This window comes from Pinus tabuliformis, chromosome 4_1, assembly GCF_031772625.1.
Source record: "Pinus tabuliformis cultivar Carrire ecotype Pingquan chromosome 4_1, CPIR1, whole genome shotgun sequence".
Classification (NCBI taxonomy): domain Eukaryota; kingdom Viridiplantae; phylum Streptophyta; class Pinopsida; order Pinales; family Pinaceae; genus Pinus; species Pinus tabuliformis.
Genome location: NC_142303.1, coordinates 711,233,783 through 711,252,642, shown reverse-complemented (window position 1 = coordinate 711,252,642; position 18,860 = coordinate 711,233,783). Strand labels below are relative to the sequence as shown.

Below are 18,860 nucleotides of genomic sequence, written 5' to 3'. Positions count from 1 at the left end.
GACTCCTTTCTTTACGGCTGAGAGGGGGCTCAAGCAGGGCTGCCCTCTCTCTCCTCTGCTCTTCCTTCTGATTATGGAAGGGCTGAGCAGGATTATCTCATCCACCAGAGATCATCGACAACTCACTGGTATCAAAATTGTGGATAATTTCTACCTTACACACCTATTATTTGTCGATGATATACTCATCTTCCTTAATGGTAGTATTGGTGACTCCTCCTCACTTCATAACTCCTTCAGACTCTTCCAACAGGCCACGGGGATGCAGATCAACAATAATAAATCTACTATTACTACTGTTGGATGCACGCCACATGAAATCAACTTTGCCGCACAGCGCTTCCCCTTTGTTACTATGGAGTTATCAGATGGAATCAAGTACCTGGGTTTTCGACTGAAGCCAGCGGGTTACAAAATAGCCGATTGGTTATGGCTCATATCAAAAGTGGAAAAGAGGCTTTAGGTCTGGTATCATAAATACCTTTCGAGAGCCGGTAGACTAGTCCTTATTAAAGCAGTCATAGAAGCCACTCCTGTATATTGGATGGCGCTGGCATGGATACCTAGAGGCATCCTGAACTGTCTACAAAGTATTTGCTGCAGATTCCTATGGAAAGGGCACCAAACAGGACGTATTTTTGCTTGGGTAAAATGGGAAACTATTACTAAACCCAAATGCTGGGGAGGATGGGGCATCAAGAGACTGGCCATTTTCTCTAAAGCGCTGGCGGCAAAGCTCGGCTGGAGTTTGCTCACTGCTGAAAGCCTCTGGACCAGGGTGGCATACTCCAAATATATTAAGCCACTACCGATACTAGATTGGCTCTGCATCAGACATGGCAACAACAATCACTTCTCCAACATCTGGAAAGCCGTCATAGATTCTATTCCACTGTTGCAAGATGGCATCACTTGGAGGATTAAGGAAGGGAATGCAGTTTGAATTGGAGTGGACCCCTGGGTTGGATGCGGCAATTCACACAGGCTACCGGCTGATCTTACTCACTATCTCCATAGTAGAGGCATCATTTATATCAAACATATCGGGGATCAAGCTAATACATCATTCCTCCAACAGGCCTGGTTATCAGCTAGGGCTTTAAACCTTCCTCACCAATGGCATGACGATTGGACGGACTACATCTCTGCGCTCACCCAAGCTAATATCAGACTTTTGGAGGGTCCAGATGAGATTATATGGGCGCATGCAAAACATGGAACGTACTCGCCTAAACTGGGTTATCTCATACTCATGACGGCACACAAACCTGCTGAATTCCTAGCTACTTGGAGGACGATTTGGAAATTAAAAGCCGCACCCAGGACTAGGCTTCTGATGTGGAATATCATTTTTGATAAGGTCCCCACAGGATCCAACCTTATGAAACGGTCATTCTTTGGTCCATATCGTTGTCACCTTTGTCTTAATGCAGAGGAGAGCACTGAGCACCTTTTTCTCACTTGCAACTCGACTATTCATTTCTGGCAAACAATTTCATCAAATTACCCACAGCTGAAGCAATGGCATGGGCTCTCCCTACAGGAGGCCTGGTCCAACTGGTGCTCTGAGCACACTGGTAAAGCCAGGAATCTTCCTTTACTGATCTGTTGGGCTATATGGATAGCCCGTAACCTCTCTATTTTCCAATTGAAGAGACCACACTGGCCTTCGATCATACTTCACACTATGACTGATTACAATTTATTACCGGAGGAGGACACTGTAGCTCCGCAGAGAACCCTCTCTCCCATCCCTATTGATCACTCAAAGCCCTGGGCTTTCTTTGATGGTTCGGCTCAAAATGATGGATGTGGGGGGGGGAGCATTCTTCACCTTAATGACAGACATTGCTATAAGATTCAAATCAACCTTGGTAGAGGCACAAATAACTATGCAGAACTCAGCACAGCCAAACACATTATTCATTTTGCTATTCTAAAACAATGCAGACACTTACAGTTATTTGGCGACTCCAAAATTGTTTGCAATTGGCTCAATAATACATCTCATTGTCATGCATTTGCTTTAAGACATATTCTGGATGAAGCTAAGAGATTGATTATGTCATTTGAATCTTTTGTCTGTCGCCATATATACAGGGAACAGAACACCATTGCAGATCAACTCTCCAAAGAGGCAGCGCACAGAATAGGAGAGGACTGGTGGATTCAGGAGGACAACGATGGTACTTATTATCAGTACTATCACCGACCTTTTGTAGAGCTTTTGGAATGATGGGCTATATGCCCTCACATCTGCAGATATTTTTGATCATTTTCAGTATATAGATACAGTCATAACAGCACATCCTTTGTTTATATTATAGTTTTTATATATTGCTCTCTGCGTAGAGCAAAGCACAAATTTTGATCTCTGATCTGACGTACTTACATGCTCCCTGCGTGGAGACTTTATCAGCTACTTGTGAACTCGACAGGCATAAGCCTGCTTTTGAATATGCTTCGGCATCTGCAAAATGTAATTTTCTTATCTATAATGAAAATTACGACTTTTTCCCAGGGAAAAAAAAAAAAATAATATAATCAATATTATTGTAATAATAACAATAAAGACCAATTATTTATGATAATTAATAACTGTACAAAAAATAGCAACTATATTCTTATATATTTATGATTATTATATGAATATTATTATAATAATATAAACTCATAATAATATTAGTATTATTAATTATTATTATTCTTAGGCTTTAGTATTTTTAATATTTATCTATGGGTTTATATACATTGGGTTTATAATATTTGTCCCTTTTGTTTATTATTACCTAAGGGTTTAATACTAAAATCCCAAGGGATTATGAATCAATGGGAATAATATTAAACAAAAAGGACTAATATTATAAACCCGAGGAACTAATAAAACCAACTCTTTAATATTATAAACCTGAGGAATTAGTGAACCCAACGGATAAATATTAAAAACCTAAGGGATCAAGAAGCACAAGGAATTGATATTACAAACACAAGAGAAACATAAAGATGACCATGATTGATATTATAAACCCAAGTTAATAATAAATCCAAAGGATTAATACTAAAACCCCAATGGATTATGAACTGAAGGAAATAATGTTAAACCCAAGGGACTAATATTTTAAACCCAACATTGGTAAACCCTAATATAAATATCAGAAAGACTAAAATAATCATGGTTTATTTTCATGGTGAGAGAATCCTTATCACAATGTGACATTCAACCATGGTTGGCCATGGTTGTCTATGATTGACAATGGTTGACCATGATCAATATTATAAACCTAAGGGAATAATAAACCCAAGGCATTGATATTATAAACCCCAAGGAATAATAAAACTAAGTGATTAATATGAAAACCCCAAGGGATTATGAACCCAAGGGAATAATATTAAACCCATGGGACTAATATTATAAACCCAACATTGTTAAACCCAAATATAAACACTACAAACACTAAAATAAACATGGTTTATTTTCATGGTGAGTCAACCTTTGTCAAAATGCAACATTCAACCAAGGGACTAATATTATAAAGCCGACATTAGTAAACCCAAATATAAATACTACAAATACTAAAATAAACATGGTTTATTTTGACGGTGAGACAATTCTTGTCACAATGCGACATTCAACCATGGTTGACGATGTTTGGCTATGATTGATAATGGTTTATCATGATTTATATTATCAACAAAAGGGAATAATAAACCTAAGGGATTGATATTATAAACCCAAATGAATAATAAACCCAAGGGATTAATACTAAAACCCAAGGGATTATGAACCCAAGGGAATAATATTAAACCCATGGGACTAATATTATAAACTTCACATTGAGTAAAGGAAAATATCAATACTACAAACACTAAAATAAACATAGTTTATTTTGATGGTGAGACAATCCTTGTCACAATGCGACATTCAAACATGGTTCACCATGTTTGGCTATGATTTATATTATAAACCTAAGGGAATAAAATAACCCAAATTTTGATATTATAAACCCAAATGAATAATAAACTGAAGGGAGTAGTACTAAAACCCCAAGGGATTATGAACCCAAGGTAACAATATTAAGCCCAAGGGACTAATATTATAAACCCAATATTCGTAAACCCAAATATAAATATTACAAACACTAAAATAAACATGTTTTATTTTCATGGTGAGACAATATTTGTCAAAATGTGACATTCAAGCATGGGACTAATATTATAAACCCAACATTGTAAACCCAAATATAAATACTACAAACACTAAAATAAACATGGTTTATTTTGATGGTAAGACAATTCTTGTCATAATGCGACATTCAACCATGGTTGACCATGTTTGGCTATGATTGACAATGGTTTACAATGGTTGATATTATAAATCAAAGGGAGTAATAAACCCAAGGGATTGATATTATAAACCCAAATGAATAATAAACCCAAGGGATTATGAACCCAAGGGAATAATATTAAACCCAAGGGACTAGTATTATAAACCCAACATTCATAAAACCAAATATAAATATTACAATGTCTAAATTAAACATGATTTATTTTCATGGTAAGACAATCCTTGTCACAATGTGACATTCAACCACGGTTGACCATCTTTGATATTATAAACCTTGTTGGAATAATAAACCCAAGGGATTAATATTAAAACCCCAAGGGATTATGAACCCAATGGAATAATATTAAACCCAAGGGCCTAATATTATAGACCCAACAATCATAAACCCAAATGTAAATATTACAAAGACCAAAACAAACATGATTTATTTTCATGGTGAGACAATATTTGTCAAAATGGGACATTTAACCATGGGACTAATATGGTAAACCCAAATATAAATATTACAAACACTAAAATAAAAATGGCTTATTTTCATGGTGAGACAATCTTTGTCAAAATACGACATTCAACCATGGGACTAATATTATAAACCCAAATATAAATACTACAAACACTAAAATAAACATGATTTATTTAGACGGTGAGACAATCCTTGTCACAATGCGAGATTCAACCATGGTTGACTATGATTGATATTATAAACCTAAGGGAATAATAAACTCAAGGGATTGATATTATAAACCCAAAGGAATAATAAAACTAAGGGATTAATATTAAAACCCCAAGGGATTATGAACCAAAGGGAATAATATTAAACCCATGGGACTAATATTATAAACCCAATATTGATAAACCCAAATATAAATACTACAAACACTAAAATAAACATGGTTTATTTTGATGGTGAGACAATCCTTGTTGCAATGCAACATTCAAACATGGTTGACCATGGTTGGCTATGATTGACAATGGTTGACCATGATTCATATTATAAACCTAAGGGAATAGTAAACCCAACTTATTTACATTATAAACCCAAATGAATAATAAACCCAAGGGATTAATACTAAAACCCCAAGGGAATAATATTAAGCCCAAGGGAATAATATTAATCCCAAGGGACTAATATTATAAACCCAACATTTGTAAACCCAAATATAAATATTACAAAGACTAAAATAAAAATCATTTATTCATGGTGAGACAATCCTTGTGACAATGTGACATTCAACCATGGTTGACCATGATTGATATTGTAAACATGAGGTAATAATAAACCCAAGGGATTGATATTATAAATCCAAATGAATAATAAACCCAAGGGATTATGAACCCAAGGGAATAATATTAAACCCAAGGGACTAATATTATAAACCCAACATTCATAAACCCAAATATAAATATTACAAACACTAAAATAAACATCATTTATTTTCATGGCGAGACAATCCTTGTGACAATGTGACATTCAAGCATGGTTGACCATGGTTTGCTATGATTGACAATGGTTTACCATGATCGATATTATAAACCTAAGTGAATAATAAACCCAAGGGATTAATATGAGAAACCCAAAGGAATAATAAAACAAAGGGATTAGTACTAAAACCCCAAGGGATTATGAACCCAAGGGAATAATATTAAACCCAAGGGACTAATATTATAAACCCAACGTATATAAACCCTAAGACAAATATTATAAACATTGAAATAAACATAATGGACCATCATTGATTTTCATATTGAGACAATCCTTATCACAATTCCATGTTGGACTATGGTCGACATCATAATAAACCATGTTTGACTCAGTAATAATAAACCCAAGCGATTGATATTATAAACCCAAGGGATTAATACTAAACCCCAAGGGATTATGAACCAAAGGGAATACTATTAAACAAAAGGGACTAATAATATAAAACCAAGGGAATAATAAACCCAAGGGATTGATATAATAAACCCAAAGGAATAATAACCCCAAGGGATTATTATTTATTTTCATGGTGAGAGAATCCTTGTGACAATGTGACATTCAAGCATGGTTGACCATGGTTGGCTATGATTGACAATGGTTTATGATGATTGATATTATAAACCTAATGGAATAATAAACCCAAGGGATTAATATGAGAAACCCAAAGGAATAATAAAACAAAGGGATTAATACTAAGAACCCAAGGGATTATGAACATAAGGGAATAATATTAAATCCAAGGGGCTAATATTATAAACCCAACGTATATAAACCCTACAACAAATATTATAAACATTAAAATAAACATGATCGACCATCATTGATTTTCATATTATAAACCTAAGGGAATAGTAAAACCAACTTATTTACATTAATACTAAAACCCCAAGGGATTAATACTAAAAGCCCAAGGGATTAATGGTAAAACCCGTAGGGATTATGAACCCAAGGGAATAATATTAAGCCCAAGGGATTAATACTAAAATCCCAAGGGATTACGAACCCAAGGGAATAATATTAAGCCCAATGGACTAATATTATAAACCCAATATTGATAAACCCAAATATAAATACTACTAACACTAAAATAAACATGGTTTATTTTGATGGTGAGACAATCCTTGTGAGAATGAAACATTCAAACATGGTTTACCATGGTTGGCTATGATTGACAATGGTTGACCATGATTGATATTATAAACTTAAGGGAATAGTAAACCCAACTTATTTACATTATAAACCCAAATGAATAATAAACCCAAGGGATTAATACTAAAACCCCAAGGGATTATAAACCCAATGGAATAATATTAAGCCCAAGGGACTAATGCTAAAACCCTAAGGGATTATGAATCCAAGGGAATAATATTAAGTCCAAGGGATTAATATTATAAACCCGACATTTGTAAACCCAAATATCAATACTACAAAGACTAAAATAAACATGATTTATTCATGGTGAGACAATCCTTGTGACAATGTGACATTCAACCATGGTTGAACATGATTGATATTATAAACATGAGGTAATAATAAGCCCAAGCGATTGATATTATAAACGCAAATGAATAATAAACCCAAGGGATTAATACTAAAACCCCGAGGGATTATGAACCCAAAGGAATAATATTAAACCCAAGGGACTAATATTATAAACCCAACATATAAACCCTAAGACAAAAATTATAAACATTGAAATAAACATGATGGACCATCATTGATTTTCATATTGATACAATCCTTATCACAATTCCATGTTGGACCATGGTCGACATCATAATAAACCATGTTTGACTCGGGAATAATAAACCCAAGTGATTGATATTATAAACCCAAGGGATTAATACTAAAACCCCAAGGGATTATGAACCAAAGGGAATACTATTAAACAAAAGGGACTAATAATATAAACCTAAGGGAATAATAAACCGAAGGGATTGATATAATAAACCCAAAGGAATAATAAACCCAAGGGATTATTATTTATTTTCATGGTGAGACAATCCTTGCCACAATGTGACATTCAAGGATGGTTGGCTATGATTGACAATGGTTTACCATAATCAATATTAAACCTAAGGGAATAATAAACCCAAGGGATTAATATGAGAAACCCAAAGGAATAATAAAACGAAGGGATTAATACTAAGACCCCAAGGGAATAATATTAAATCCAAGGGACTAATATTATAAACCCAATGTATATAAACCCTAAGACAAATATTATAAACATTAAAATAAACATGATCGACCATCATTGATTTACATATTGAGACAATTCCTATCACAATTCCATGTTGGACCATGGTCGACATTATAATAAACCATGTTTGACTCGGTAATAATAAACCCAAGCGATTGATATTATAAACCCAAGGGATTAATACTAAAATCCCAAAGGATTATGAACCTAAGGAAATATTATTAAACAAAAGGGACTAAAAATATAAACCCAAGTGAATAATGAACCTAAGGGATTGATATAATAAACCCAAAGGAATAATAAACCCAAGGGATTAACACTAAAACCTCAAGGGATTATGAACCCAATGAATTATTAATATTAAAAAGTTGAAGAATGAAGAAACCCAATAATTTGATATTATAAACCATTGGGAATTAATAAACCTAAGGGAAAAATATTAGAAACTAGAGGGATCAAAAATGGCAAGGGATTAATAGGAATTAAATTTTTAAACCCAGCGGATTGATCAACCCACGTGACTATGAATATTATAAACACAATGGATCAATAAAACCTAGGGATTGTTAATATTATGAAAGTAGCACATTAATAAATTGAAGGAATAAACATTGTAAATGTAAGGGATTAATATTAAACCTTAGGAATATTATTTAAACCTTAATATTTGAGATTAATAAAATAAAGGGAATAAATGATAAACCGGAGGAATTATTAATATTATAAACTTAAAGAACAAATAAACCTAATCATTTAATATTATAAACCCAAGGAAATAGTAAACCGAACCTAAGCCCTAAATCCATGGCATCAATATATAAACATAAATAATGCTATAACACAAAAAAATAATAAAAAACATAAACCAAAACCAATATAAGAACAATGTTGCAAACCATAAAGCATTAAAACATGATAAATCATCACTACATTAATAATAACACATTTATATCACTACATTATAAACAATAAATATAATTTAAGCCATAAATACATTGATATCAATACATGAATGTATTAATAGTATAAATCTCAAGAATATTAATATAAACACCTAGAACATGAAATCATTTATAATAATATTATAAATGTAAACAATATTTTCATTTATGAAAGACGTGAACAAAGTGAAGGGATCCACACAAAAGACCACAACAATTAGAAATGCAAGAGAAAGATATAAATAGTAACACTGCCATTGGAGCAAAGCAACATAAATTAAAAAATACATCTAAATTGCACACATTGGATTTAAAGAACAACATAATAAGACATTTTAAGACCAGAGATATACATTTTTGTACATAAAAACAACATTAGTGTTTAAAATAATCAATTTAACCAACATTGCAACCACAGAAAGAACATTGAGTCTTAACATATATTTTTTGTTTTCTTTACATCAAATAATTCCATTACAAAATTGAAGTTCAAACAATGTTTCAAAAGTCATCTATGGAGCGCCCTCTTCCAAAACACAACCATAGCGATGACAAAAGCAACACCAATTCAAATCAAGAGGATAATGATCACGATACTTAACACTTTCCAACCAATTCCTTCCTGTTCTCCTCCCAGACTCCCTCTGGTGCACATGTTTCAAGTATTTTACGTGTGTTTTTGTTTGATCTAGCTCAAGAAAATGATCATCAAGAAATGCAGGGTGGAACCCATGTTTTCTATCAAACGTGTTACGAAGATAGGAAAGAAAGCTTATAGCTCCAGCAATATATTGTATTGTTTTAGAATAATATATGACATCGTTATTGTCCATATTTGCATTTGAAAAACACAAAAACAAAAGAAAAATCAATAAAGACATGCACAAATAAATAAGCATATATATATATGTGTGTGTGTGTGTGTGTGTGTGTGTGTGTGTGTGTGTGTGTGTGTGTGTGTGTGTGTATACATAAAACATAACACCCCATTTTTATTTATGTTAAAAAAATTATTGTTATAGTGTTACATGGAAAAAAACAATCTAGTGTTACATGAACCAAACGATATAAAAAATTCTACAAATACAAGCCTCATTTCAAAATGCAATAGAAAAAATTGTAGAAATAGAATAAAACCATGGCTAGTATTCAAAAAATGAATATTGGCCATGGTGATGGCCAATATTCAAGACCTCCATTTTTTCATTTCATGATGTAATATGAATTCACAATATTAATATCAATACGAACCAGTTATAGAAATGATTTGGATTGATTGCTTCATATAACTCATTGTTTATGTTTGAATGGTCTGTTGCAAGGAAAACAGAAATAGGCACTTAAAAAAATAAATAAGTAAAATGAACAACATGAAAAACGATGTAAACAACTTTCTCAAATATTACTATGAATATGATGAATTTATTAATCTAATAAATATATGAAAATGATTATTATATTAAAAGTAAATCAAGAGAATAATAAAAGCAATTCAAAAAACATACTATAAAGAAGGTCACAATGTTATTAGTTGTATTTCATAGTGATATGGACTTCAATCGCTCCTCTTCCTTCTTCCTAATTGTAACATATGCACTATCTTTCATCTTGGCATAACGTTGGAAAGAAAAAGGCGGTGCAATGCGTAAACCATCTATTGATTTCACTCTTGATATGGCTGTGAAGGTAAGGCCTTGCTGCTCTTTATTCCCGATATCAACTGACGCTCATTCTAAAGTCAATCCCTGTGACTTGTGGATTGTAAGAGCCCATGCCATCTTCAAAGGAATTTTTTTTCGATTTCCTCTTATCATTGGGGTGATAGGGATAATGTTTGGATTGCTTGCATCAAATGGAACACCAACATACTTATAAAAAACAACAGTTGTGAACATTGGAAGTTGAGGTGGCTTAGAGGTAGGCGGATAGAATATATCCTTAACAAAACCAAGTGCACCATTCACCAAGCCAACTTCAACCCATAAATTACATGTCAAAATAACACGCTGACCATAACACAACAAAAATTCATGGTCCAATTGATCATCGTCAACACCACTGATCTCTGAATGCCTTGAATGCTCAGCAACACATCATGCAATTAGAGAATTTAATGATTTTAACATATGCCTATTATGGAAGGAGAACAAATTATTTGTTGGAAACATGTGAATTGCTGCATTAAATAAATATCTTTCTCTAGGATGCAACCTCATATCAGCTTGTGACATAAGAAACTCCCAATCTTCAAGAATAGGTTCTATGTTTCTTATGTTATTGAGGATTCTACAAAAACAAGATTGTTTCTCATTATTCCCTTGTCGGCGAAAGATTGTGTCAAGAGTGACAACAATGTTGAATTTGTTCCACAAGACTTTCACTACCGTATTACCTACATACAAAGGCTTATCTCTGACAGGAGGCAGTTGGCCAAGGTCACCCACAAGGATGATGGATCTGGCACCAAAAGGACAATTCTTTTTCTCTGGAAATGCTTCTCGTAATCGAGCATCTATTTGCATAAACAACCTTGATCCTAGAAAGAACATTTCAGCAATCAATATATATCTAACATGTCGCATTACTTCTACTGCAAGTGACTGCCCCTATAGTGGCTGCATATATTTAATTGGAATTTTTAGAGCTGAGTGTATTGTTTTTGCATGTATACTAAAAGCAAATATTCCTATTGGGGCAAAAAGAAGCAAAGGGCTTCTTCCATTACTTGATGAATTAGAAAGAGCTTCAAAAATACAATGGATAAGGAAAGACTTCCCAGTGCCCGCAGTGCCCTGAATAATCATAAGAAGAGCTTCACGAATCTCATATTCAGAAAAGTTCCTTAAGACAATTTCAAAAGCAAGTCGTTGTTTTTTCGACAAAGAATCTGGAGATGCAAATGTTCTGTTTGAAAGGTCAACAATATCACCCATTGATTTTGCATTCCTTATAAAATTAATAGCTTCTTTTGCAACATCATCAGAAATAGTTGTACTTTCCCAGTCAAAGGATATATCAAAGTCCCTTCGACCAAGGGTGTGAAGATCAGAAACATTCACATCATTTGGTGGAACCAAATGAGAGAAAATTTGCCATTCTTGAAAATCATCTTCAAGATTCATTTCCTGGTTAGAAAAATCATCATCTTCTTCATCTTCAATATTGTCTATAATTGATGGATGTTGATCAACATGCCATGCTCGATATCGAAAATTCCTCCAACTTTCAATAATAATTTTAGCTGAAAGGCCAATTTCTGCAGGAATGTCACGAAATGTCTTGTACAATAGCAATTCTATCCAGCAAAAGGTTTCAAATTCCTCTGAAGCCTCACCAGGAATGGAATAAAACTGTGGCCAAAACTAAACAATAGCATGAACATCTCTAGGCTTCCATGGATCTTGTTTACGCTTGCTATGAAATGTCCAAGATCTTGTTGTTTCTATCAAAGATAGATGTTCAAGGAAAAAAGGTCTCTTCTGATAATGTTGAACAAAAGTATTCTCAGATGAACATTGCAAGCCATCCCTTGATATTTTCTTGAAAACCTTTCTTCCAACATTTAAGGAAACAAATTTTTGACTACAAATAACAAGAGGTAGCTTAAGCAACATATGGCATGTTTCTTGTGCTCCAATGTCACGGTCAACAATCGTTTCTGCAAGAAAATTTCTATATGCACATAAAGCACGATCCTCAGAGCCAATAGAATTTGAAATTCTAGTTAACATATGATGATAACTTTCAGACCTTTTTTCTGCTTTCGATGCATACTTAGCAATGTATTTCAACACAACATAGTGAGAAAGCACTAGTTGGCAATCAACATTTGCACGCCACATTGTTAGAAGGTCATTGTTATGTAGATTAAGCATGTCATCATTTCTTGTTGGCTACTATTTTTTTCTTCTTTGATCATCTATGAACAATCTTGATTCATCACAAAGATCTCATGGAGCATTGTCCTGACATGTTAGAAAAGTGCCCTTTTTGTGCAAACAAGAATCTACAGTACACTTTGTGTGCCTTTGGACATGGTTTAACAATTCTTCATAATCATTATGAGGATTAGAAGAGAAAATCTGACCAGTATTCAATAGGCAAGGGTCATCATTGAGGCTTTGTGGAACCATTATGTTGCGACGATGTATGTCACGCAGATTCCATGCAGTTACATATTTGTCAAAGAATATCTTTGCAAGTTGTACATCAGAACTATTTGACCAATCAAGTATTTCCATGTCAGGAGCACCTTCTAACCATAGGAAACCATGGATATGTGTTGAACCTCTATGTTGCCACTCATATTTGAAATAAATGAAGATATAGTTACTACAAACAATATAAATAGAATCATAATAAAAGTTGAAAAGGCATAGAAAAAAAAGTTTAACACAAACCTATACCAAAATTCTTTATCTTTAAGACATTTTTGGATAACTTCCTCTCGAAAAATATTGAATCTGTGGTGCATAAATGTCGCAACAATATGAGGGTACTAGATAACATTCTCAATTTTCATACGATGCTCATTTGAAGAACAAGAATGTGAATGTATGGGCATGAGGTTATGCAACTCTGGCCACTTTGTGTCAGCTGCACTCAAAGTAAAAAATAAAGATGGACATCCTAACTGAGTAATCATGTCCGTCAATTTAGATCGACACTTAGTCCAGTATGCCCTTGTACCTCTCAAAGAAGAACCAAACCGCATAAGATGCTCAGCCAACTTATTATCTGGTAAATCAGATAGTTGGTGATGCAACTCCTCAACTGTTGTAGGTGAGTTATCATGTAAATGTTTCTTTGCAAAAACTGCAACAGTTGCTTGGCTCCGATGTCGCATTATCATGTTTAATAGGTAATATTGAAAGTGAGGATGGCTTCCAAATCTCTGATCATAGTACCTAAGAAGATGCAATGCATACTCATGAAGTTCAACACTACAAATACGTGGTTGCAACCAATCAGCATCACTAATGGGGAACAATGTTGGGAATGTCATATCTAATAACCCCTATGTATTATATTCATTCACTCGAGAGGTTCCAATATTGGGCCAATCCATGTCTTGAACATGTGAAGAATCAAAATTATCAAGAAATGCTCTAATTTATTCCACTTCTCTTCGTTCATTTGGTAGACGAGCAACAAAAGAAGAAGAAAGAGAGGGCAAATGCTTAGCATGAAACCCTTCATTATTAGTTTCATTGATCTCAAATTCTTCAATATCACAATCAACAAATTTAAGCCTGGAGGAGACATATGTTGATCTTTTGGAGAGAGCATTCATTGAATCATAATCAATTATAACATCTCGATATTATTGATCATGTTGGATTTTGAAAAGCAATGCAGCCATCACTCGAGATCTTTTGACATAACATTCATAATATTTATACTGAGCGCCATGTCTCCTCACAATTAGAAAGTCAATATCTTCAACATGTCAGGGAAGGCTTTGTACAATTGTAGAAATATCTTGAGGAAAGTTAATTGTATGACCACTATACTTATATTGCCCACCTCGAGCATGTGTCACTTGCAAAATAGGATTCACACGTGCTATTAGCATTTCTTCAACTTGAGTAAGAACTCTTAAAATATGAGGTTTCTCACCAGGATCCATGTTATTATATCGACAAAAACGATGGGCTCCTCTTTCACTCTTACATTGTTTGCAAACAGGTCCTTCAGAATGTCTCACAACATGGATTCCAGGATATGATTCTTGGCAAATGTGGAACATTTGGACAATTGACAAGCTATCTATCTTTGCTCAAAACCTTTTATGCATTGCAATCATGTTTTCATCAAAATGAATATGATCTCTACTCATCAAACCATGTTGAAAACCATTTGGATGAGTAAAATCTCTTCTAACATTTACTTCATCTTCAAGAACATGAGATTCCCTTCGCAAATTTGAAGCATGTCGAATGGATCTATGAGAATGTCTTTCCAAATTTATGGTGTGCATTTTGCGAACCTGAGACGATGTAAAGGTCTCTTTGTCATAAAAGACTTTAAAATTTAGTTTCCAACTAATTATAAATGAAGAAAATGAAAAAGAATCGAATGCATTTAAAATTTGCATTTGTGTCTTCATGTGGATGAGGGTTATGAGATGGTTGCTCTTGGATTCTAAGATCAGTGGATGGAAAATGTTTGGGTGTAGTTTCAAAAAAATAAAATACGTTATCAAACTAAATATCCAAAAAAGAAAGATTCAAAAATTGAAAATAAATCAAATACATTGAACATCTACATTAGTTTTACAATTTGATGTTTTGGATTCCAATTCTCCAACCTAATGAGATGAGATCATGGTTTCTCCATGAAAGGTTACAAAACACAATTTCCAGGCAACTGTAAATGAAAAAATAAGAAAAATGTTAAATGCACTCAAGTATTACATTTGTTTGGCAATGTGGATGAACGTTATGAGAAACCCTAAGCTGAAAACCGAAGGTCACCTAGGCTTCTGGATCTGAAGTATAAAACCCAGTGGAGTTGCCAATTTTGTTGTAGTGTTTTCTTCTCAATGATGTATGAAAAGAACCCACTTAATATTGTGGATGAAAAACAATATCAACAATATAAATGGCTGCTAAACATTGTAGATCTGTAGCAACTCATAGAAACAAAACCTACCAAATTCTGGATCTATGCCACAATCATAGTTAAATAGAAAAAAGAAAGAGTAATAACTCCAATCATCCAATGGAAACCAGATATGTAAAGAATAATTTTATTATAACACCTGTGAAGAGAACAGATAAATGTTACCAGTCCCCCTCTATGGGATGGGTTCTTGGCTATCCTCAAATGCGTCCAGCTTCTTTAGAGTCTCTCTCCTCTATAATGCATAAACCCAATGAAAATATGGTGTGCGACAATGAACATAGACTTGGAGAATTGTCACCGAGCGCGTTCTTTTCACCAATACTAGCATTCGTGGACTACGCCTACTTTCACATTAACATACTTAGCTTGTGTTTCGCAACTAAGTAAAAGAAATTATCCTTTATACTTAATGAAGCCCATACTCATTCATTATCATCATGCAATTAACCAAGAACATCAAAAATTGCAAACAGTATAAAGGGGAGGGGAAACTCCCCGTAATGTGAGTCTACCCGAAAATTTTATTAAGAATATCAGATTACAATACACCAGTGTGTCTTGGCCGAACCAAGTCTCACACTTAACCAAATTTTACAATAGACAGGCCACCTGCCTTTTTACAACATCTTGTGCACCCTTGCACGAAGGGAGGTGCTCACCCGAGCCACCCAAGATCCCTTAGCCAAGTCCTACACAAAACTGCACCTTAGAATTCACCCCGGACACGCTTGCCAACCTTCGACCTGTTCACCTTCCAAGTGTGCAACGCCTTAAGAGATGAGCGCATGAGATATGCGCATCTCTCTTCTATTTCTGCGCACTTCTTTGAACTCCACGAAGATGTGAGGAGTGAATGTGTGATAAATGAGCTCTCAAGCTCTCTTATATATATGCACCTTAACTTGTTTTCACATGTGGGTTTACAGGGGGTGTGCAGCCCCTTGGCCGACCCCCAAACCACCATACATGCGCCCAGAACCTTACTTGCAAGTCGGCTTCAAGTCTTTTCTCCATCCCATATATGTGTGATACGCTCCAACACTTAGCCGCACAAGCACTTCGCACATTGTCGCATGTATCGTCGCACTTATGTCGCATTGTTTCCGCACTCCGTCGCAAGTCCGTCATATCGTGCGCCCATGCGCCCGCGCGCCCTCGTGCACGACCTCGCCCGGCGCCCACAACTCGAAGGTCTTACATCCTCCTCCACCTGAAATCATTGTCGTCCTCGACAAGATATCATGCCGGTAGCCATCCACCAAGATCATCACTCATCTGTGATGTGAACTCCTCTTCGCAAGGCAAACATCCTTGCAACATAGGTAGAGACTCTTCTCCACTATGTCCCAGCTCAATGACCACTGCCACCAAGCTCACCATACCAAGGCATGCACCTCCACGGTATGCTCTCCATCAGATATCTTCTTGATCCATGATTGCTGACCTCTTGTCTTAATCATGTGTCCCTCCTCCATGTCACACTAGCAAATCCATCTGCACAACATTCTTGTCTTGGAACTCCTCATTGGATGTCCATGACACCTCTACAAGTGCTCCCACACAATGTCCCTGCATAAGACTGCCATGCTCCATGCCTCCAACCTGATGTCCATGATTAAGTTGCCCATGTAGTCCAACCAAGTAGACTCATCACAACCATCGGTCATCCTCATCCAAGTATTCAATCTTCGGTTTAGTGAACTCGGTCACCCAACCATATCATCATGTCATGAGTCCCTCCATCATAGCTCCTCCACCAAAGTGTCCACCAAGACTATCTCTGGTCTCGGCCATGAGAATTCCACCCAAGAGTGTGCCCTCCAATCTGTCCATGAGTCATGTTGGGCACTTAGCCAAAGTGGCTAAAGCATGACCCAATCATCCACAACGATCATCAAGTTCCACCCTTGTCAAGGGCCTTTGTACCTTCTACCATAAGGTCACAAACAACCCCAACAAGTCCTGCAACAATTGACAATCTTTGCTCCTCCATAAAAGGTTCCATCACAGTCATCCATGGTAAGATCCTCCCTAGCATAGGCAAACTGGCTTTGCCCTTCCCTGCATATGGTCCATCTACCAAATGCCCAAATGAAACACAAGTATCAATACTTACTTCATCATCATGAGGCTCTTCCTCATTCATCCATGTCTGCAAACTGCATGATCCTGGTCCAACTTGATCATCCTCAAGTTCATCCTCCATCATGGTCATGTCTGCAACATCTTCAACTATCACGGCTTCCTCTTTCTTGATAGCACAATTTGCAACTTCATCTTTCTCCATTGTCCATCCAAGTTGAAGAAGCTCATCTTCAACATTCTTCTCCAAGGCTTCAAGTTCCTTTCGGATCCGGGGCTTTCCTTCTTTCAACACCCCTAACCTGTGTAAGGTATGCAAAAGCTTCCTTCCACCTTCTCCCAAACTTGCCATGCCTTGTCGTTCAGCTTGGTCCAAGCACTAAGCTTCACCTCTGCTAAACCTGCTTCCACTGTCATCACAAGCTAAACAAGTGATTGTCTAGTGTTGAGGCAAAGCTTGTGGAGCAGTCATTGGTCATCAAGACACTTTCAGATAGCATCTTGGATTTGACAAGAAGGCTAGAGTTGGTGGAGGATGATGATGATGATGATGAGGTATATGTGAGGCCGGATGTCCAGAAGGAAGACCGGGTTGCTTATCTACAAAGGATGGAGATTGAGGATCCTAATAGGTGGATCGAGTTGATTAGTGAGGGAGAGCCTTCAGGCTCTACTCCCTCTACATCTTCTTAGATGGATGGAGAAGATGGGGCTCATTGTTAGCTGCTCATGGCAGTGAGTCCTTAAGCATGTTTGAGCAGGTATGATTGATGGTGCAGGGATGGCTTGGCATCAAGCATCATGACATGTTGCAGATGGGATGGATGGAGTTTCCATGGACCTGAGCATGGATTATGGAGATAGATTCTTGATGAGTCAAGGATGTGGCAGATGTTTGAGGAACAGTTGATGAGGGCATGAGGATGTTCACTCTCATGGAATGAGCGTGATGGTTGGATTAGCTACCCAACTAGTTCAGACATGAGGTCCGGAAGTGTGCAGAAATGTGTTGGCATTATGCTGGAGTATCATGATGAGGTTCACATAGTGACATTTGGATCGAGATGACATCTTATGGAGAGCATACCGTGGAGGTGCATGCCTTGGTATGGTGAGCTTGGAAGAGTCTCTACATATGTTGCAAGGATGTTTGCCTTGCGAAGAGGAGTTCACATCACGGAT

The 18,860-nt window shown here is 35.8% G+C and overlaps 1 protein-coding gene across 1 annotated transcript; it reads left to right on the top strand.

The window, feature by feature from the left end:
• The first annotated feature begins 544 nt into the window (after nt 1-544).
• Nucleotides 545-943, top strand: LOC149178116 (uncharacterized). Its single transcript, XM_089421988.1, has one exon. The coding sequence runs from the start codon at nt 545-547 to the stop codon at nt 941-943; it is 399 nt and encodes a 132-aa protein (XP_089278114.1).
• The last annotated feature ends 17,917 nt before the right edge of the window (nt 944-18,860 follow it).

What these genes read in the sequence shown, in the direction of transcription:
- LOC149178116 (XM_089421988.1), top strand. Translation starts at nt 545, where the DNA reads ATGGCGCTGGCATGGATACCTAGAGGCATCCTGAACTGTCTACAAAGT.